The 23,188-nt window shown below is 35.5% G+C and overlaps 2 protein-coding genes across 3 annotated transcripts; one reads left to right on the top strand and one right to left on the bottom strand.

Moving 5' to 3' along the window:
• Positions 1-875: 875 nt before the first annotated feature.
• LOC146914636 (uncharacterized) lies at positions 876-1,986 on the top strand. Its single transcript, XM_085721104.1, has 2 exons — positions 876-1,331; positions 1,942-1,986. Exons 1-2 carry the CDS (start codon positions 876-878, stop codon positions 1,984-1,986), a joined length of 501 nt encoding a protein of 166 aa, XP_085577230.1.
• A 909-nt stretch (positions 1,987-2,895) lies between these two features.
• LOC146914635 (ras-related protein Rab7-like) lies at positions 2,896-12,802 on the bottom strand. 2 transcript variants are annotated; one of them, XM_085717436.1, is made up of 8 exons: positions 12,621-12,802; positions 9,886-10,661; positions 9,787-9,813; positions 8,844-8,943; positions 8,589-8,735; positions 6,677-6,757; positions 6,455-6,597; positions 2,896-3,363 (listed from the first exon to the last, which is right to left on the bottom strand). In XM_085717436.1, exons 2-8 carry the CDS (start codon positions 10,089-10,091, stop codon positions 3,228-3,230), a joined length of 840 nt encoding a protein of 279 aa, XP_085573562.1. In that variant the 5' UTR covers positions 10,092-10,661; positions 12,621-12,802; the 3' UTR covers positions 2,896-3,227. The 2 variants fall into 2 exon arrangements, with proteins under 2 accessions (XP_085573562.1, XP_085573563.1); XM_085717437.1 differs by having other exon boundaries at positions 2,896-3,360.
• Positions 12,803-23,188: the final 10,386 nt, after the last annotated feature.

The following is a 23,188-nucleotide window of genomic DNA, read 5'->3' as shown; positions in this document are numbered from 1 at the left end:
ATATGGACAGATACTAACATTAAACTCTAAACATAACAAACGGATGAGAGAAAAAGAAGAAAGAGAGAGAGAGAGAGAGAGAGAGAGAGAGAGAGAGGGAGAGAGAGAGAGAGAGAGAGAGAGAGTGGGGGAAAAGGGGGGAAAACGGTGCGCTGGAAAGAAAGAAGGGTTATGTCCATGACTTGGATATGGTTACCACCCTGTTTTTCTTTACGAATTTCCTGGAAGGGGCGAAAACTTCATCTATGTGTCAGTTCTTTGCTGGGTATGGTAGAACGGGAGAGGTGTTTATTCCCAAGAAGTTAGACAAATGGGGGAAACACTTTTGCTATTTTAAGTTCAAGGATGTTAATGATGAGGATACACTGGAGGCGAGTTTGGAAGAGATCTGGCTCGATGGAGGTGAAGCTGAAGGTGAACAAAGCATGCTTTGGGAGGGAGGAGCAACTCAGTAGGGATGTGGAGGGGTTGAGAAATAAAGGTGTTGGTCCTTCGTCTAAGGTGAGATTAGAGGTATCGTACATCAACGCTTTGAGGGGGGAGGAAGGAAAACTCTGGCAGTGGAGGTCAATATTCCAGCGGTGGAGGTGCAAGGTTGTGAGAGGGTGTTGGAGGAGAGAAGGACATATCCTTAGTTTACCTGCAGTTACAAAAGTTAGAGGAGAGAGGGAGGATCTTTCTGAAGAAGCTTTAGTGGGTAATGAGGTGGTAATAAAAGTGTGTGGAAAGCTTGGCTAAACTAGGACCAACGGGTGACAAGCATTAAAATTTTATAACTATTTCAGATCTGTTGGGCTCATCAGTTGTAGGCCGTGCCACTGGGTCTTCTATTGTATTCATGAATTTTGAAAAGGATTCTGGTCTCCAATATAAGAATGGCGGTATCGAGTAGAGGTACTAGTAATACATTGCACGACGAGTTAGTGAAGTGCACCAAGCCAAGTGTCGGCATATATAAATGCAATGTAAATGCCTCTTTATCCAATTCCCTCAACAAGGTAGGTATTGGAGTTTGTATAGGGGATAAAGAAGGAAGTTTTGTCATAACAAAAAACAGAATGGATCAAACCCTTATTGGATGTGGATATGGGAGAAGCGTTGAGAGTCTCTTATATGTCATGAAATGGCAAAGAGATCATAATATGATGAATATGGATTTCAAAACAGATTCCAATGTGATAGAGGATAGTATTTACAAGGGTAGTGATGGTGTCTCAAAGTTCATAGCAATCATTAAAGATTCTAGACACCTTATGGTCTCTGATTTAACGAACTTCATTGTGAAGTACATTCGGAGACAAGCCAAAGGTGTTGCTTATAGTTTAACGAGGGTAGCTCTGTGTCATGCAAGTTTTCAACTCTATCTTAATATATCATCATGTATCGGTATCGCTACTCTGTTTTTTTTTTTTTAAGAAATATTATATCGCTGCTCTTATTAATAATGAAAAGTTATATCCTTATTTTCGTGATTTTTTTTAACTCTTGTCGTACAAAAGCAAAGACATAGAGAGAGAAAGCCATGGAGATTTGATCAAGTTGAGGCTACTGTAATAATGTGTTCTTCATATGATCCATTGATGTACAAAAACTTGTGCATGGTGCACAAATATTAAATTTTTGCACCCTAAATTCCACCTCTAATCTTCATGTTTTATTTTTTATAAACAAAAACTATTGTGGTAAATTTTTATCTTTTTTTAAGTATTTGACACATATATAATTTATATTATAAAAACTACGTTAACAAGTGCATATTCGTATTTTTTGAAAAAAACAAAGGCTTATATTCGCATGGCACTAGTATTACGTATTACGTATCCGACCTCCAAGCTTCATAATCCATCAACAACCCTAATTTTGTAGTGTTTATAATTTATATAGAGAGTACAATAGGATTAACAAATCCCTAATTCGGATTGACACTATTTGCGTCTCCAGGCTCTACCATTGTGCCGTGCAGGGAATACCAACATCAAGGTATAATTCTTAAAAATCAAAATTTTCATTATATAGGGTTTTGTGATTTCGTTTATTTTATTTTTTATTTTTTAAAATGACTCTAATTGTGATAAATTGGTTTTTATTCATTATACAATTGGAACTATTATAATACATTTGTGTTGTGAAATCATTATTAGAGTTTTCAATTTATTCAAAGTTGGAGATTTAGTGTTATTTTTATTTTTTTGAGAGGTTGAAGATTTGTGTTATTAATCGAAATTTGTATGATTGTTAGTGTATTGATATTCGATCTCTTCAATAGACCTATATTATTATTTGTGCTATTGCAAGATTATGCAGTCCTCTTTATTTGCTTATGATTGGTGCAAGAAGATTGGTGAAGTTAAAAAATTATAATTTTGTAACCTACAAGTAGTGACTCTTGACGCTGATGATTCTTATGTGGATGTAGCTCCAATGCCTAAATTTATTGTAAAAGACATAGCTCAAGTATATTGAAAATTGAGTGTTTTAACAAATGCACCACATCATTTAAAAAGAAGGGTGACCTGAAAAATTCGTTGATTTTCTGAGTAGAGGGACTAAAAAGATGGTTTTGAAAAAACGGAACTAAAAGTTAAAATATATGTAAATTCTCGGCGCACAAGTTGCGGAGAGTAATCCCTTGAGTTTTACATGCAAAACCTAAATGGGCGGAAACTCTCCTAAGAGTTTTTAACGTTGATGTATGCTAAGACTAGATTCGGTCGGACGATGACTTAGAAGAAAAAGATGTTATGATAACTATGAACTATTATTTGAGGTTTATGGGCATTTAATTTCAGTAATTCCACTGACGAATATGTGTAGAAATTGGGAGTATACATAAAAGAATAAATTTATTCTTTTCTTCATCATTTTCTTTCACAAATTTTGAAAACATATTTATCATTTCCATGAATTTTGAAAATACCAAAATATTATTTCATATTATTTCTTAGAAGATGCATTTTAGTTAACTTTGTCTTTCATCTTCCATCTATCACAATTGTTCACAGCATGAGTATTTCATCTCCATGTTATCAATTTAAAATAAACACTAGTGTTAAGACCGGCACTAGCGTGTCGATCTTTCCACTTTTATCGATAAATAGATGTCTTGAGTTTTTTCCCAACAATTATTCACCTGACAACAAAACCAATCTGACAATAGTTTCCTTCCAATGATACATTCTGAAGATGGACCACAAGTCAAACAGGACTACAATGGCAGCATCAAGAGTTCATGTTCTCCTTCCAGAAATAATGCGAAGAAGTTTTGCCAATGCATTAGAGAGAAATTGACACCAAGATGCACATCCGACCCTCTGTTGACTCACAACAGCAGCAGCAGGCTCTGGAAATGGTTGAGAGTATCTGCTAAAGATAATCAAATAATGAATTCAGAAGTCAGTTAAGCAGCCATCTTTTGAAATCTCTTGTCAGATAGAAAAAAAATGTTACCAGAACATGCTATTTTATTGGCAAAAAAAGGGGAAGAATTTTATTGAAAACACACAACAGATCTTCAAGGGTCTGCACCAGTCATACGGTTCGTAATTCGCTTCGGCACATGGTACGGTTTCAGGTACGCGGTACACAACTCTCATAGAATTAGATATGTGGGTATACATAGTCGATACGCTACTTGGGTTCGTAGTATTTACGATGTGAATTAAAATCTATGTGTTACCTCTAGAACTATTTATCACTCCTTAACAAAACAAGCCTTATTATCAATGGAATCACACATTGTTGTCTGCACTATCAGCTTCTCAACCACATCTCGAGGACAATTTGTTGCCTCTAGAGCTTGTGTATTAATTGAGTATACACTGAACTCAAGTCTTTCTATATCACCAGCAACTATTACGACTATTAATTCATTTTCGATTCTCAACCTCAGAGTGTATTGGTGATGTTTCCTAGAGAGATGGGAAAATAGCAAGTCCCACATTGGAGGTATATCTAATATTTAGAAGTAGTCTATGCTATAAATAACGGTCTACCACTCGTCTCATCAACTACCTACCATACGCATTATGCAGGTGGGCCGATGATGTTTTTAGGTTTTACCGCAATTTGGTTCATGGTTTCCAGGCGAGTCAATGATTTATGTAACCTATGGTATGCACCATGTCCTAAGACCCCTGTCTCTCGAGGGTCATCATTCCAAAACCCTGCTCTTATTTTTAGGTGCATGTTGTAGTTCTTACTAATTACTATGTGTGAGAAACTAACCTAACTAATGGAGAATATCGGGTTCGATTACTAACCGAAAGTTATTGGGACTACGACGATAGTCCCCAAAAGAGGGAAGAAAGTTGAGCAAATACATGAATAAAGTGCATATTGATGAAATAGATCGAATCAAACAATCAAATTTAGGGTAGAAAAGGATTAAATCCAAACTGTGGCATCCGAAACATTCACTCGGATACAATTCAATAGACAACACTTCTCGCCAGGAAATAGTTAGGCAAACATTTGGTTAGTAGCAGAAGTTCAGACTAAATGTTAAGAGGCACAAGCACCCTCTTCCAAAAAAAAAAAAAAAAAACCGAAAAATAATGCAAAAGACTACACAAATATCTTGTGTCTATTACAAAAAATAGCATAAACAAAGATTATCTGAAATTCTAAGCTTCTCCTCTGGGTTTCTGTCAAAAAAATAAACTTTTCCTGGCAACCAAACTCAGACCGAGAGCCAAAGAAGTCATGTGATTTCTAGCTGTGTCTTCATGGAAAATAAAAAAAGAAATTCGAATAAAAATCTAATCACGAAGTTCTTTTTCCTTGCCTAAGGATCATTTTAAAACGAAAATATATCAAGTCGTGGTAAAACCATAAAACATCTAAAGCGAGAACTGAAGTTGAGAAACGAAAATATATCAAGTTGTGAATATAATTAAATTACTTCTTAAGCTCTCAAACGACTAATGTTTCGAAGGCCCGTGAAGTTGAGATTTCTCAAATAGAGGCTCTCAAACATGCTACAACTTGTAGTGCCCTTGATGGTGATTTGGAGAAGAAAAGTACTTATTAAGCTCTCAACATATATTCTTTACAAGAAGTGACTGTATCAAATACAAGCTTTTACAATTTCTAAGAGAGGCTACATACTACACAGTCGTCAGTTTTCTTAAACACTAGTAAGTTACTGGTGTGTGATGCATATAATGATTTAGAATTGCAGTATTAATGGGGAGGGGATCGAGTTATTTTAAAAGTAACTATGAGCGGAGTTACTGTTCAATAACTCAATATATACACTAATCAAAATCTATGAAGTATGGACTCCGACACGGACACTTAACACGACACAGACACATCGACAACGCTAATGTAAAAAATATAGCACACCGACACCGTTACATATATGTTAATTTATTTAAGGACGGTCTAAATTGAAAATTAAAATACATATATAAACATCTAACTTGAGCAATTTATGTCATTAGAAAAAGTTCTACAACAAGATATCATAGTATTTGACCTTTCTTTATTCATCTAATATCAAAAGAGCTAAAAACGATATAATCAACTATAATGTCTATAACCACTAATTGATCAACATTTCTCAAAACATATGTTATTCTTGTATCTATGGTGTGCGGAAGCAAGAGAAAAAAAATTGTGTTAGATATTTATCTGAATTGTCCGACACGGCTCGTATGAGTGTTATACAGGTGTCGGACACCGATCGTAGGAGTGGGAAAAATCAATTATTTAAGACACCGGTTCGACACGTGCCGTACGGGTGTCATAGGAGTGTCGAACACCGACGTGTCGGACACCGCGACACGCCTAGTCCTAGATGTGTCCGTGCTTCATAGATTAAAATACACCATTCGACTAATTGAGGTACAGTCTAGCATTAATAGCAGATAGTATTGCAGTCAAATATAGTTAAAATGATGAATATACAAGCAATAGTCTGCTAGTAGAAACTGGTATGGTGGCTGCTGCTATTTCCTTAATAGCAAAACAAGGATAGCCTGGCAGTGTTCACAGCAGTTTCATCAAAGACTGTTATTCTACAGCGTTACAACATTGCTATCGTTGCTAAATGAGAGAACTTCTAAAGAAAATTGAGGGGCAGAATTTGATTTCCACATTATGATTTTTTAGAGAAGCCAATAGTAAGAATACTCATGTTTATTGCAAGATTATTTCAACTCGCTCTTTTCAATGAGTACATGGAAATGTTTAACCAAATTAACTATATCTTAAACACAAAGTTCAATACTTTCAATATCGCTCGTTAGCAACATTTCGACCTATTATCATTTTCTTATAAATATGATAATTCATGTAATATAACTACAAGTGGAAATGCACAATTCTCTTGTTTTTGTACTACACTAAGGCAAACTCTTAATTATTAATATTCAAGAAAAGCAAGAAACAGTTAACTGTGTGTGTGAGTGTGATATTGTATATCAGCATGCCAATCAAAAGAAAAGCTTACATGTCGTCACGCTCTTTGGCTAAAACAGACATGGCGATAGACAGGAATGCAGCATCGAGATTGACGTCCATTTTTGCCGATGTCTCAAAGTAAGGAATGTTCCCTCTCAAAGCACACCACGCCCTTGCTCTCTCATCAGAAACCTGCAACGAACATAATTAGTTAGATCCCTGTGCAGGAGACGAAGAAATATATATTACAAGAGCAATAGCTTTTTCCTACCACTCGACTGCTCCCGCCATCAACATCTACTTTGTTTCCTAGCAGTATAATTGGAGGAGTCGTACAATCTGTAGGGGTTCCCTGTTTCACAAAACATCAATCTTAACGAATTCCTACCTTCAATGGAAAACTCAAACTGAAGGATGTGTAATATTTTGAAAAGTAACATGGATATCCATAGAGAAATCAAAGAATGAAAATAACGTAGACTTAAGGTTTCGACACTATTATCACTGAACTAGGTGATAGAAATTTGTCATATCAACGAATTTCAAAATCTAGTTGGTTCAAACCTTTTTGAACAGAAAAATTATTACCAGAGCAATCCAATTACATAACAAATCAAGCAGTGATATATTCAAATAGAAGAATTCGAATGCTTCATTCCCCCAGAAAAAATCCATGATCCAGGTTGTATAATTTACTTAACAGAAATTCAAGGATGACAAGAAAGTAAGAGGATATCTAGAAGTGCTAAATAAGAATATAAAGAAACTATTAGGTATAATATAACTGTGTTGTTAAATATCGGCCATAGTGGCGCCATGGCAGAGATCACCGCGGGTTTTTGGCTTTCCGCCATGGCCAACTTTGCGAGGGATGGCGGTGCCACAGAACCATACTCAGATATTTTGGCACTATATGTCGGCGGTATGTCAGATAACATTGGCTCTCCGCTATGGTCTGCCATCGATAACATTGATGAATAATAAAGCAAAAAACCCAAAACTAGCATCAAACTATGATTGTTGGAAGTCATGAATGTAACAACATGTACTATCTTAGTATAGGGAGCCAAGTATGTGTGAGTATAAGGTTATGTTGTCTCAAAGCAATGTTTCGTGTCACATGTTTAGTTTCTGAATGTTAACTATAACAAGTTAGGTTGGCACCAGTCAGTTAGTGCTTGACAGCCTGTTTTGTGTCACATGTTACATGTTTCGTGTCACATGTTTAGTTTCTGACTGTTAACTATAACAAGTTTGTCAGCTCAAATATCTTGTGGGCAAACAGAAAAATTACGACGCAGAGTAGTCCAGGTTATATAATCTAGAAAAATTGTTTTATTCAATAAGAATAAGAATATCGGCCATAGGGGCGCCATGGCAGATGGCGGTGGCGGGTTTTTGGATTTCCACCGTGGCCAATTTTATGAAGGATGGTGGTGCCATGGTGCCATACATCGGCCGGTATGTCAGAATTTTGCTCTCCACCCATATAGGTAACAACATGTACTATCTTAGTATAGTGAACCAAGCATGTGGGAGTATAAGGTTCTTCTGTCTCAAAGCAATGACTGCCTGCTCAGTTCCACATTGGCACCATTCAGTTAGGCCTTGACAGCTGGTAACGTGTCACATGTTACAGGTTAGTTTCTGACAGTTGTAAAGTGTCTCAGTTTTTTAGAGTGCGTGAAGGTTACTATCAACCTAAAGGAATGATAAGCCAATGTACAAATACTTGTAACTATCAGTTCAGTTTTTCAGAATCAATAAACATATGAAAATTCTCTAACATTTTATCTGTTTTTCTTGTCATAGATCTCCAGTTTTAATTTTTCAGGATTTTTAGAGCCCGTTAAATTTCACTTGAGTACTTGAGCAGAGAGCAAAACTTCCGGATAGAAGGGAAACTGACTAAGGCACCCAGTGAAGGATGGAAAAGAGAAACAACAGTAAAATGTGATAGAAAAATAGGCTAAAAGCACCAATAATAAGAAGACTTTGGCCTCTACGAAATGTGGAATGTGTAGAGGAAAACCTCAAATGCACTCAAAAGAATCTATTATTGATACTTATTTTGAATTAACAATTGAAAAATTGTAAGAGGACCAAGGCCTCAAGCCTATCATGAAAATCACACAAATTAACAAAATCAGAAAGAAAAGAAAAAAAGAGATGTCATATTAAACCTTTTGTACAAACTCTGCATGCCAGTTCTTAAGTGCATCAAATGATTTCATTTGATTAACATCATACACAAGTACGCAGCAGTCAGTCCCTCTATAAAATGAAACACCACGACTTTGAAATCGCTCTCTCCCAGCAGTGTCCCATAACTACAATCCAGACACAAAGCAATCAGATATACACAATCTACATAAAAATATACAATGAACTAGAAAACTCACTTGCAGAGTGACTATACAATGAACTAGAAAACTCACTTGCAGAGTGACGAGTTGGTCACCAATCTTCAGTTCTTTGGTGAAGAAATCGGCACCGATTGTACCTTTATATTCCTTTGAAAATTTCTTGTGGACATATCTATAAAAGTAGTTAACAGACCACATATGCCGATTTCTAGAAAGGAAAATCCATGAATAACCTTAAATGAATCCAAATCAAGTAATATATTTAAAGAAACTCAGCAACATTAAATGTTTATCATCCTAATTATGTGCCGAACCACATTCAATGCTAGAGAGCAATAACAATACATTTTAGAGTAGTGTTGAACAGCTATAATTTACCAAGGATTAAGGATGGTAGTAATTGGAATAAGAGAGAATATTAAGGACCACTCCAACCTACCTACCCGGTCATTAACCATATCAATTCATCGAGTTTAGCCATAAGTATTGTTTTCCACTTATTATTTTAAATTGTAATAGATCATAATGGATTCGGCTTCTCTGATGTGATACACGAAGTTTTAAATAAAAGTATCTAACTACGGTCTGAGGTGAAACATTAGGGTTTTTGATGTCTATGTGCTTGTGACTTTGGCCTCGTTTTGACTACGATAAACCATTACTACAATTCGACTGATTTGAAGTGAGACACATCACATTTTAAATAAAGTTATATGGCTAAAATTTGACCTGCGACATAAGGGATTTTGATTTCTCCATGAACACAGTTGACGCCGCATTTGACAACAATTCTCCAAACTATCATAGATCGCAATCAAAACACGACATCAAACAAGTAAATTTTATTCTAAACTAGTCAAGTTTACGATCCTGAAAACATTGCAAATTTAATTAAAAAGTACTATTTACCAAAATTATGCGAACGAAGCAAAAACATAACACCACATGAAAAAATCAAATAGGTAATAGTATTAAAAATTTAATCGTTTACCAAATCAGAAATTGCAAAGGATACTGATTTATCACGGCAGTTTTTCCAACCCTAAGAAAAAATAAAACTGAAGTTAGATAAAAGGGAATTGGAAAACCCTAAAAATGAAGTTTTTGTACATACCTACTGTCTCCTAGGACGAGGACTTTGAGCAAGGTTCGTTTGCGTAATGCCATTGATCGATTGTGCATTATGAAGAATAATACTTGTTGGGGGATTGGGATATTGATGAATTTAATTGTGGATCGAGGTTTCAGAGTTTTGAGAGATGAAGGATAAAATCGATAGCTGATAAAAGTAACGGAAAAGGGGCACCAATTTCGATACATTTCTTTTTTGTCACCTGTACTGTTTAACTAGAGACACTTGTATCGCATTCAACGCCCACTGATTTTTTTGTTTTTTTTATTGATTTTAAATTTTACACATTAAGTACATATTTCTCGCTATCGTAAATATCTTCTCGAACATATCAGAATTCTAAGTAAATAATAGTCAATAAAAAAATAGAATTAACAACGATTGGAATATGGTATACTTACTTTGCCACAAGCTTTTGATTTGACAGCCAGAACTGTAAAATGTAGGTTTGTTTCAGAGAGGCAATTACAAAGAGAAGTTGTGACAGCGTCAAGAACTTTGTTTTTGCAGAAATTACAGTACATATTTCCGCGATTCGTTATGATCCGGAATTTGTTTGATCTAAAGTGATTCTGGCTGTAGAGGAAACCACTGATGGGGAACGGAAATTATATAGCGAAAATTTTGTGTGCAGGGTCTTGGGAAGGTTTAAGAAAACCGTAGAATCAATCATCGCTCGCTGGAAAGAGGTATGCATTGTAATTTCTGGCCAATGACACAACATGATCATGATCCTTAAACAGCAACTACGATCAACACTGCAAAACAATATAAATTATACATTCATGAGTTGTGACTATTTCTGAATCAACAATCAACAATACTAACGATTGCAGGTGTTTTTAATGTATGTAACCTTTAACTTTCTTTATGCAATGTTTTAAGAAAAACTAGGACTTGTCTCAATTTACAAGAAAACATAATTATTTTTCTACAAATATTACATGGACACTGAAGATTCAACATTCGAATAAATCCTAGGATAAACAAAATCAACACTTGATCTTTAAGTTACAAACATTTGAAACTTTGTTCGTTTAAGTTACAACGTTAGACTCTTAACTTAATGAACCAAAGTATGAAATATTTGTACCTTGAAGATCTGTTTGGGAGGGCGGTTTGGGAGGGTTTTGGAGGGGAGGACTTTGGAGAGCTAAGTTATATATCTTCAAATATATTTGTTATTCAAAAATAAAATAAAAACAGGTTAAAGAAGAACATGGTGAATAATCATATAATACTTCAATCACACTTAATTGACATTAAAAAACATTTTGTATTCTCCATAATGTAAAAGACAAAACTAAGTTCTCCCACCCTTCCCTTCTAAAATCCTCCATCCAAACATACCTTAAATGACCAGAATGAAACAAACAAAAAACTTGGACCAAAGTTTCTAAACATGTACTTAAAGAAACGAAAATAAAAAAAATGAACTTAAGGGACCAATAAAAAACTTGAAAACAACTTAAGCTGCCAAAATTGCAATTTAACCTAAAATGTATTACTTTGACCCGTTAGTTTAAGGCCATGTTTGGATAAACAACTTATTCGCAGTTTATAGGATACACACTTATAAAGAATAAGGGTTTATGTGTAAGCTATTTCTATAACAAAAGATAAAATAGTTAAATTATTTACATATAAGCTCTTTTCATAAGCTATCATACAGAACTTATGAAAATAAGTTGAAGACATCTTAGGAAGATGCGATAAGTTATTTTTATATGTTCTCCCAAACAGTCTCATAAGAGCTCATGCCAGTAAATAAGACAATCCAGGCAAGCCATAATTGTAATATACTAACAAGTATTCTCCATTTACTGTTTATGTCCTTTAGTATTTTAGTTTAGGTGCAGCAACTGCAGCAAAGGGGATGATCAATGGAGAACAGTGAAAAATATCTAAGAATAGAAACACATATCCTTATTTGGATTTCTTATGGTAGTCGAAAATAATTCTGATCAAAAAATTCAAACTTTGTGACTCTTCGTTTTGGTCGTAACCTCCAATTTTAGGAGAAGAAAGAGAAACTTAGTAATTCGGAGTTCAACCTTGAGATAAATAAAGAGTGATCAAAGATTGTTATGTTCTGGACCGGACAGAAGGCCAATCCTGTAATGACACGTGGACAAAACCCTTCAGACCAAGGGGCGGTGTCTTGTGTGAGCACGCCAGCAACGGTGTGTACCAACACACTGAATCACACCCCTGCACTTCCTACACCGTACCTGTGGCCTCCAACGGCTCCTTGATGAGGCACCACATTTCACGGAAGCCATTAGCGCCTCCTCCTATATATGGGTGATTCCGCATCGCCCTGAAGGTATAATTCATTTCTCACACACTTTTACACATTCAAACTCATTTCCTGCACTGACTTGAGAGTTAGAGTGCTAACGTGTCTGCAGGCACCCATTGTTCCGCTGTGAAGGCCGCATCACCACCGTGCCGGAGCAGCACCTTCACCGATGCATTGTCGTTACCGGATATATCAGTGTCAGTCCCCATTCAAATTCAGGTTATCCTAAACTATTAGTCCTTAAAGTTCAATGACTTATTAAACCTTATGACTCTATAACAATGATTTGATTCCTAACAATGTAATAATTATTTCTACCATTACTATTCAAAGTAAAATCAAGCATTCAATCTTCAAGAGAATGCATACATATGCAAAAAATAATTAACGCAAGAGATACGAGAGTGTTATTTACCTTTCTTCAAACAGATGATGATTTGTATGGTCCAGCCTTCAATTTTGAATATTTCAACTGAAAAAGAGATACGAGAGAAGTAAGTAGGGTTTTGCAGTCCCTTTTCCTACTTTTTTTTTTTTTATGAAACGAAAATGTTGCTAAATGGAAATCGGTGTCATATTTTTACACGTAAGTTTCACATTGGAAATCAACAATAAGATCGGGTGTATTCCCTATGTATATATCACGCTCCTTATGGACTGCACAAGCATTTTGAGATCTGTATAAGAAAACTAGACCCTGACCCGTGCGATGCACGGGTTTATTTCGATTTTCATATATAAGCATCAGATTGACTATATCATCAGTTGTCGACATGTTTAAACAATGAACAAATTTTTGGAAAAAAGTTACTGTATGAAGGGAAAAAATGGTTGAAAATCGCAAACTTTTGGGTTTAGATTGCTAAGGAGAAAAAATGGTTCAAAACCGTTTGGAAATAAAGGAAAAAGAATTAATTGGCCTTTAGAAAAGGGAGTTTAATGTTGGATATCATGTAGTGAAAGCCAAATGATATCACAAAAACAGCAAGTGGCTTGGTGGTCAAAATGTTTTGAAGTAACCAACATGTCATGGGTTCGAATCTCTCTAAAGAGAATTTTTTTCTTGGGTTCGAATCTCTCTGAAGAGAATTTTTTTCATAAATATTTTTCAGTTAATCAGAACTGTTTAACGATAACTGAATACAAGACCTGTATTAAAAAATCCAACAAACAAGTAGTGGTCAAAACCCTTTCCTTCAAAAAAAAAAATTCTAAGGTTTAGGAGAGACTCCTCCCTTAAAGCTCCTAAATCTTTCCTTTCTCTTGAACCACTTTTTTATGAATGAAAAAAATCCAACAAACAAGTAGTGGTTAATCCCTTTCCTTCAAAAAAAAATAATTCTAAGGTTTAGGAGAGACTCCTCCCTTAAAGCTCCTAAATCTTTCCTTTCTCTTGAACCACTTTTTTATGAATGAATGATCGCAAATGAGAGTTGTATTTATAAGTTGAACTCCCATTTTTGGTTGGAAAACTGGGTATTTACCCCACCGTAGTTGAAAACAACAAAAAGTTGTTTACCCCGAGTGCGCAAGCGCGCCGTGTGTGGAGGCATGCGCCTCACGCGTGGTGTCTGAAATAATGAATTTTGTGAATTGGTTTCCACACCTGGGGCGCACAAACTGATGCACGAGACGCATGGCACCTTCCTCCAACGGGTTTTTTTGGTCTTTTTGAGTGTTTTCTGTCTTGAAACTTGTCTTGAGACATGGAATCAAATTTCTCCACTTAGTACTGTCTTCTTATTTGGATTGAATCTTAAATCATTGACTTCACAATTCTTCATGGTGTGCTATGATTTTCGGATTTGCAAGATTTTGCAGTGAATTACATCAAAAACACGTAAGAATTGATTGGTTTCGGCAAAACTAAAATTACATGACTCGAAATGAAAACATTATAAAATGTCACTTAAACAATAGGAAAATGTTCTAACATTCTCCCAATTTGAATAAAAACATGACTAAAAGATTGAAAAATATGCGAAAAATTACGTAAAATGACATGTCATAAGCGAGCGATTTTCAAATTTCTACAACTGCTTATGAGCGAGGCGCACAACATTTTTCACATCGTGCATGAGATAGTGAATGAACACCTTCAAAATGCTTTCCAAGCTACACGACACGCAACTCAATGCATGCATCACACATCTTCCAATAGTGGTACACTTGATCCTGCTTGATGGATGTGTGATGCACAACTCCTTGAAATGCATCACGCATGAGGAAATAGTTGATCCTTCCTCAATCTTTCATATCACTTGATTAATCTTGTAAACAGCATAGCAAGACTACCGAGTTGTATGATTTGGGTGATTTCACGTGGCCCAAGACCTTGTGCTTTGAATTATTCTCCCATGCTCATCCATTAAATTATTTACATAAACTTGACTAAAACAATTGATATATTTCCAAATAGAGTCTAAATGGCACATAAATGATGCTTAAATTGCTAATGATTGTCTATTGTTGTTTTTGGATTTCCAAACTGTTGTATTTGGATTTCCAAATTCTATTATCTACCGAAGTTGTTACTAGGTTGAGTCACGACCAGGTCGCTCTCTTTAAGACGTTTCGTGGCACTACCCAAAGTTGTGCAAGGTACACTATCAACCACGCCGCCTCCAGGATAAAACAAGCCCAGCTACAACTATGCGGTTAACTACTGCACTGTAAAAAACCGTTCGAGAATTACACCTTCAAATATGGTACTAAGACCACTCTTTAATACTGAAACCACTTTAATATGGTATTATTACCATTCTATTATGGTGCTAAGACGACTCAAATATGGTGTTTCCACCATTCTAACCCTTAAGTTCTCCAAACTATCAATATGGTACTATGACCACTCAAATATGGTGTTACCACCATTTCTCCTCAAATAGAAAAATATTGTTATAATATTTATATACCGTTAAGATCATTCTTGATTTCGACGGGACATTATTATTCCAAATAGGGACTATGATCTTAAAAGTACTCTTTATTCCGAAGGGACGTATATTACCGAAGGGACTATGAAATTAAGACCATTCTTAATTCCGAAGGGACAATAAACCGAAAAGGGACTATGGTCTTAAGAACACTCTTAATTCCGAAGGGACAGAAAGGAGTAGAAAAAGGAGAAGGACTTGTTAAACAAGTCGAAGGAGGGAGAAGAGATGAAAGACTCGTCAACACAAGTCAAAAAAGGGAGAAGAGAGAAAGAGTTCCCGACAACTCAATGAAACTCTTTGGTGTGTGGAATGCACTGTGTGAACTCTCTATTTATAGAGAAAATTCACAACTAATAAGTGAGAAACTTTGGGAACAAGTAATATGAGAAACTTTGGGAACAAGTAACATATTACTTTGCGATTAAGTAATTCACATATTAGATCTAGTACAAAAATATCTTAATTGAGTACTAAAATATATTAAATTTAGTACAAAAATATATTATATCATGTACCAAAACATTTTAGCAAAACTTGGGGACTAAGAAAGCACTTTCTAATAATGATTAAATTAATTATTTAATTTATCATTTCCAAATAATAAAATATATATCAATATATATTTTTTCTCTAGTGCTTATGTACCCCCATTAATTAGAGGTACAACCCCCACTATATAAACACTACTAATGTGTGTGTTCCATCCGATGTGGGACTTACACTTTTTTCAATTCACACAACACTAGTTCTACCCAACATGGGAATTTGTGTTTAGTCTTTTTACTCAATTTCCACACATGTTCCAACAATCCCCCACTTGAATTTAAAAAATGGTTTCAGAAATAACGTCAAAAACGTCTCCATAAGATTTGCTAGTAAACAAAGGTGTCGCCTACAACTTGAACCTTTGCATAGCGAGTAAAATTATGATTAACAAGAGTTGCTTACAACATTGAACTCTATCTCAGACATAGAACCCACACACAAACCTTTTCATAAGGTGTATTCTAAAAGCCCGTGCGTTTATGGCCTTGCACGTGTATCCCGGTTTAACGAATGCTCTAGGTATTCTGCCCCGAATTCCATAGGAACCGGCCCTTAGTTCCACATTCGTATAGGTGAGTCTATCAAGAGTACTCCTGTAGCTATGTACTCCACTCCAAATAGAGTATAGATCTCATTAAGAGTTTCTATTATCTCATCCTTCTATCGCTGCAGGAATCATGCTTTCTTACTTTTATCATAGCATGTTCTATCACTTGTGACTTGTTATTACCCATTGAACCTATTTCTTGGGATCTCCAGTCATGTAGGTCGGGTTACCATCACTTATGACCTTTGGGCATTTGTCCCATCCTATTGGATGTGTTTAGGACTTTCTTTCTAGTAACTCCTTTCGTCAAAGGATTAACTAATTCTTTATCAGTACGTACATGATCTACTTTAACCGTTCCTTTTGAGAGTAGCTAGCTCTCTAATCCTTTATGTGTTCATGCCTTAATTATTGTCTCTAACGATTCTCAATTTTTGTAATAGCTGCAGACTATCACAATGAATTAACACTTCTGGAAACGGTTTTATCCACTAAGGGATTTCAACTAGCAAGCATCTTGTCAACTTGCTTCTCCACTAGTTTTCTCTAGTGTTCTCATCTCAGATTCATTCCATAGTGGATTGAGTCAATATCATTTGTTTCAACAAACAACTCCTACAGTGATGCTCAATGTGCAGTCACTGGTCGCTTTAAGACTCATCTGAAAGATGTTCTATCTTGTACCATTTAAGTACAATAGGGTACTCCTCATGAAGTAATTCTAGAGTCATAGTTTTCTTAAGGCACCTCATGACTCTTTCTATAGCATGACAATGCTTCTCATCTGTCTACTAGTAAACTTGCACAAGAGTTTCACGACATTAGCAATGTCGGGTCTAATACATTCAGTGGCTTACCTAAGGACTGCCAATGATGCTCGCATATTCTGTTTGTTTAACTCCATCTCAAGTGTTCTTACACTTGGATCATAATATATGATTGCAAGTTTACAGTGAAATAATAATATTTCCTTAAGAACTTATTTTAGACCATACAAATAATTATCTAACTTACAGACCTTGTTTTCTTGTCCATGAATCGCAAAACTTTCAGGTTGTTTCATATAGATTTCTTCTTCTAGTTCACCATAAAAAGAGGCAACTTTCACATCCATTTGGAGTACTATCGAGTTATGAACGGCGGCTAAAGGGACTAGTTCTCTTATGGATATGATTTTCGTGACTGGTGAATGAATGTGGAAGAAGTCTATATTTTTCTCTTTGTCTAAAACCATTGACTACAAGGAGAGCCTTGTATTCATCAACCGTTCCATCAGGTTCTAGTTCCTTTTTCCAAAATCCAAATACAACCGATTTGTTTTGCAACTATGAGACAAGTCAACCAAGTGTCATGTTTTGTTAGACTCTAGAAAATTCATTTCATCGTTTATTACTTTTTGCCATAATTCAGCATCCAATGAGGATATAACTTCTTTAAGGCTTAATGAATCTTCTTCCAATGTATAAACCAAGTTCATACTCTTTAGCAATTTTAGCTTTCTTACCTCCTTGAGGTTCTATAACATCTCGTATGATGTTTTCATAACTATTTCTGATTACTGAAATATGATCAGATATAGTGCCCCCACTAGTTCTTAATATACAAGGGGAATTTAGTTTACCCCCACTAGTGTCGTGCTCCCATTAGAGCCCCCACTATTCTTTAGTTAAAGGGGTAAACATTTACATAGAAATTGACATCTTTTAATTTCTATGATCACTTTAACATTTAGGTCCTAAAACCTATATGCTTCGTTATTTATAACATACCTAATGAATACACATTCATAGGCTCTACTAGTGAGTTTAACTCTCTTGGGGTTCTGAAGCCAAATATAGTCCGGACAATCCCAAGTTCAAAAATAAGACAAGTTGGATTGTCTTTTCTTCAAAAATTTCTTAATTAAAATTTTTTGTTCTTAGACTTGGGTACTCTATAAAATTGAACATTCAAGCATATCAATTTTATTTTCCAAAATTCATAGTCATCAATAAATATGATAAAAATATCATTTTATCATTTCTAATTTATGTGTCATCAAATTCACACATATCATAATTTATTATGTTTAGAGATTCATATTCTCCAACTTCTGATTTATATGAACTTTTGGTTCATATATCTTGACTGCAATAAATAAAATTGTCTAATTATAACGTTGGAATTAAATCCAAGTTACTCAAGTTTAAAATTAAACACTTGTTCGTGATCAATTTTTGATATGTCAAATATTAAAATCACACGACTAAAATAGAAGGAGAATTTTAATTTTGAACATCAAAGCGAAGTCTTTTCCAGACAAGAGTGAATGGTACACAAGTCTCTCTTTAAGTCTGAGTCAACTCAGTCTTATTCAATAGAAATCTGAAATTCAGATTCTTTCTTATCTTTATAGCATGCAACAAGTTCAAATCTTAGCATTAGCATCAAGGGAAAATGGTAATCCTATATTCTTACGGTTTAGTATGCCAACTTGGGTCTATGTATACCCAATGTGCCATAAATTCTTACGGCAATTCCATTTCCTGTTCGAAAGACACTATCACGTAAGGGACTTAAGTTTTTTTTCTTTTTAAAAAAAACTTATCATTATCAATTCTTGTTGCAGTACTAGTAACCACCGAAGCCAAATTATTTTCTTGTTACTGTTTTGTAACAAAAGTATGCGACAGCTCTCATTATTTTCCTTTTTTAGCTCCGATCATTTTCTTATGTTTTGTAACAAGCAAAACTTGTTTGGTTCTGTAACAAATAACTTGTTTTGTAACAAATTATTGTTTTCATCAAATAAATTTTTAGTGTTGTTGATTGAAACAACAATCACTTCATCGTTTCAGTCAAAAGATGTATTTCTATAGCTTGATTTATCCTTAATATATTTAGGGACAATTGAACCTCAATAAGTAACTTCTTCGGTAGACATAGCATATCGAAACGTCTTAAAATTGTTGTTTTTGGATTTCCAAATTCTGTTATCTACCGAAGTTGTTACTAGGTTGAGTCACGACCAGGTCGCTCTCTTTAAGACGTTTTGTGGCACTACCCAAAGTTGTGCAAGGTAGACTATCAACCACGCCGCCTCCAGGATAAAACAAGCCCAGCTACAACTGTGCGGTTAACTACTGCACTGTAGAAAACCGTTCGAGAAATACACCTTCAAATATGGTACTAAGACCACTCTTTAATACTGAAACCACTTTAATATGGTATTATTACCATTCTATTTTGGTGCTAAGACGACTCAAATATGGTGTTTCCACCATTCTAACCCTTAAGTTCTCCAAACTATCAATATGGTACTATGACCACTCAAATATGGTGTTACCACCATTTCTCCTCAAATAGAAAAATATTGTTATAATATTTATATACCGTTAAGATCATTCTTGATTCCGACGGGACATTATTATTCCAAATAGGGACTATGATCTTAAAAGTACTCTTTATTCCGAAGGGACGTATATTACCGAAGGGACTATGAACTTAAGACCATTATTAATTCCGAAGGGACATTAAACCGAAAAGGGACTATGGTCTTAAGAACACTCTTAATTCTGAAGGGACAGAAAGGAGTAGAAAAAGGAGAAGGACTTGTTAAACAAGTCGAAGGAGGGAGAAGAGATGAAAGACTCGTCAACACAAGTCAAAAAAGGGAGAAGAGAGAAAGAGTTCCCGACAACTCAATGAAACTCTTTGGTGTGTGGAATGCACTGTGTGAGCTCTCTATTTATAGAGAAAATTCACAACTAATAAGTGAGAAACTTTGGGAACAAGTAATATGAGAAACTTTGGGAACAAGTAACATATTACTTTGCGATTAAGTAATTCACATATTAGATCTAGTACAAAAATATCTTAATTAAGTACTAAAATATATTAAATTTAGTACAAAAATATATTATATCATGTACCAAAATATTTTAGCAAAACTTGGGGACTAAGAAAGCACTTTCTAATAATGATTAAATTAATTATTTAATTTATCATTTCCAAATAATAAAATATATATCAATATATATTTTTTCTCTAGTGCTTATGTACCCCCATTAATTAGAGGTACACCCCCACTATATAAACACTACTAATGTGTGTGTTCCATCCGATGTGGGACTTCCACTTTTTTCAATTCACACAACACTAGTTCTACCCAACATGAGAATTTGTGTTTAGTCTTTTTACTCAATTTCCACACATGTTCCAACATCTATCATCAAGTTATGAGCCTAAGAATACGAAAGTGCAAACATATTGAAATTTTTCAATATGGAAAAAATTTGAACTTTTTTCCCGATGCGACATTCCTTAGCTGCCATATCTAAAGGGTTTCCTAATTTCTTGTTAAAGGATGTATACCTTCGTGATGAACGATTTTAAGCATGTGTCTCTTTCGTATCATTTGAGTGATGTAACGATTGCATTATTACCACTTTGAGGTGCAATCTAGATTGTAGGATCCGTTGGCGAATAATCGCACCTTTTGAACACAATGATTTCTTCTGAATCATTTCTAACTGTTGAATGAGAGTGAAAAGAGAGACATATGCTGAAAATAACCGTGTAACTGAATAGCACTACGAATGTCTATTATATAGAGTTCAGTAGCTTAGAGACTAAGCTATGTATATTTACAGAATAAATATTCTACATAATATTCTATCCTAATTTACTTAGAGAATAAGGAAAATATATTTACAATGTAAATATAATATTTACTATTTATTTAATCAATAAATATCAACACTCCCCCTCAAGCTAGAGCATATAAGTCAAATGCGCCAAGCTTGCCACATATATAACTTGTTCTAGGACCTCGCAAAGATTTTGTAAAAACATATGCCAGCTGGTCATTTGAATTGACAAAGCTTGTGACAATATCGCCCGATTCAATCTTCTCTCTGACAAAGTGGCAGTCTATCTCAATATGTTTGGTCCTCTCATGAAAGACTGGATTTGAGGCAATATGCAACACGACTTGATTGTCACATATAAGTGTCATTGGTAGTTCTTCTTCAAATTGAAGTTCTTTGAGTAATTGCTTCAACCAAATGAGTTCACATGTTACTAGTGTCATAGCCCTATATTCTGCCTCAGCGCTTGATCTTGCAACTACATTCTTTTTCTTACTCTTCCAGGATATCAGGTTTCCTCCAACAAGTACACAATACCCAGAAGTAGATCGTCTATCAATAGGTGAGCCTGCCCAATCAGCATCCGAGTAGCCAACTATTCGAGTATGTCCTCTATCTTCATAGATGATACCTTTTCTTGGAGCACCTTTGATGTATTTTAGAATCCGGATAAAAACATCCATGTGTTCTTGGCAAGGAGAATTTAAGAATTGGCTTACCACACTAACGGCAAACGAAATGTCCGGACGAGTGACTGTAAGGTAATTCAATTTCCCAACCAATCTCCTATACCTCCCTGAATCATATAATGGCTCCCCCTGATTGGGTAGAAGTTTGACAGTAGGATCCATAGGAGTATCGACTGGCTTGGCGTTCAAAAGACTTGTTTCTTCAAGAATATATATAGCATATTTTCGTTGTGATATTACTAGACCATCCTTAGATTGGGCTACCTCAATACCCAAAAAATAATGAAGTTTACCAAGGTCTTTTGTCTAAAACTGAGTAGAGAGATGTTGTTTCAACTGGTGTATTCCCTGCTCATCACTACTAGTTATGACAATATCATCTATATAAACAATAAGATAAATGCATCCTTGGATTGAGTGACGATAGAAAACAGAATGGTCAGCTTCACTACGCATCATACCAAAATTTTGCACTACTGTGCTGAATCTGCCAAACCAAGCTCTAGGAGACTGCTTAAGACCATAAAGGGATTTGTGTAGTCGACATACCATATATATTAGATGACTCCCCCTGAGCAACAAACCCAGGTGGTTGCTCCATATAGACTTCCTCTTCAAGATCACCATGTAAAAATGCATTTTTGATATCAAGTTGATGGAGAGACCAATGCTGCATGGCTGCAATGCAGAGAAGAAGTCTAACTGATGCCATCTTAGCAACAGGTGAGAAAGTGTCACAATAATCCAACCCAAAAATTTGAGTGTATCCCTTGGCAACCAACCGAGCTTTGAAACGATCAATCTTACCATCTGGACCAACCTTCACCATATAGATCCACCGGTAACCTACCAAAGATTTCCCAGGAGGGAGAGGAACCAGTTCCCAAGTACCACTGCTTTGGAGAGCACACATCTCATCAATCATTGCTTGCCTCCACTCAGGATTTGATAATGCTTCACCTGGAGATTTAGGAATAGAAACAGAGGACAAAGAAGACAAACATGTGTAATGTAAAGGAGAAAGACAGTGATAACACAAATCAATATAATGAGGAGATCGATTACGTGTTAGACGGCTACCTTTACGCACAGAAATGGGAAGACCAGACTCAGACTCAGGCTGTGGGATCGAATCTGGGGATGGAGATGGTGTCGGAGGAGAATCTGCAATGGCCTCTAATATATTACCAGGTGCAGGAACAGGCACAATGGAGGGTGGTTGACGACGGTGATAAGTTCGTAATGGACGAGACACTAAGGGATCAACTGTAGGTGGATCAAGTGGGATAGACTCACGAGGATCAGGTGGAACAATTGTAGGCGGACCAGGAATAATTTCTGGAAGAAGGGGTTCAAGATGAAATTCCTGAAGGGGTTCCAAAGTCATCTAGTTCGACTCAAAAAATGGATCAGACTCGAAGAAGGTAACATCAGCCGATACAAAGTATCGTTGTAATGTAGGAGAGTAGCAACGATAACCTTTTTGGGACCGATGATAACCGAGAAAAACACACTTGAGTGATCGAGCTGACAACTTATCAAGGCCAGGAGAGAGATTGTGAACAAAACATGTGGACCCAAAGACACGGGGAGGAAGTGGGTGAAGAGGGGAATGTGGAAAAATAATCGAATGA

Source organism: Medicago sativa, chromosome 6 (genome assembly GCF_051527215.1).
Source record: "Medicago sativa cultivar Bolivia chromosome 6, Bolivia_mono, whole genome shotgun sequence".
In the NCBI taxonomy this organism is placed as follows: domain Eukaryota; kingdom Viridiplantae; phylum Streptophyta; class Magnoliopsida; order Fabales; family Fabaceae; genus Medicago; species Medicago sativa.
The sequence above is the reverse complement of the archived record's forward strand: the minus strand, read 5'-3'. Positions and strand labels throughout refer to the sequence as shown.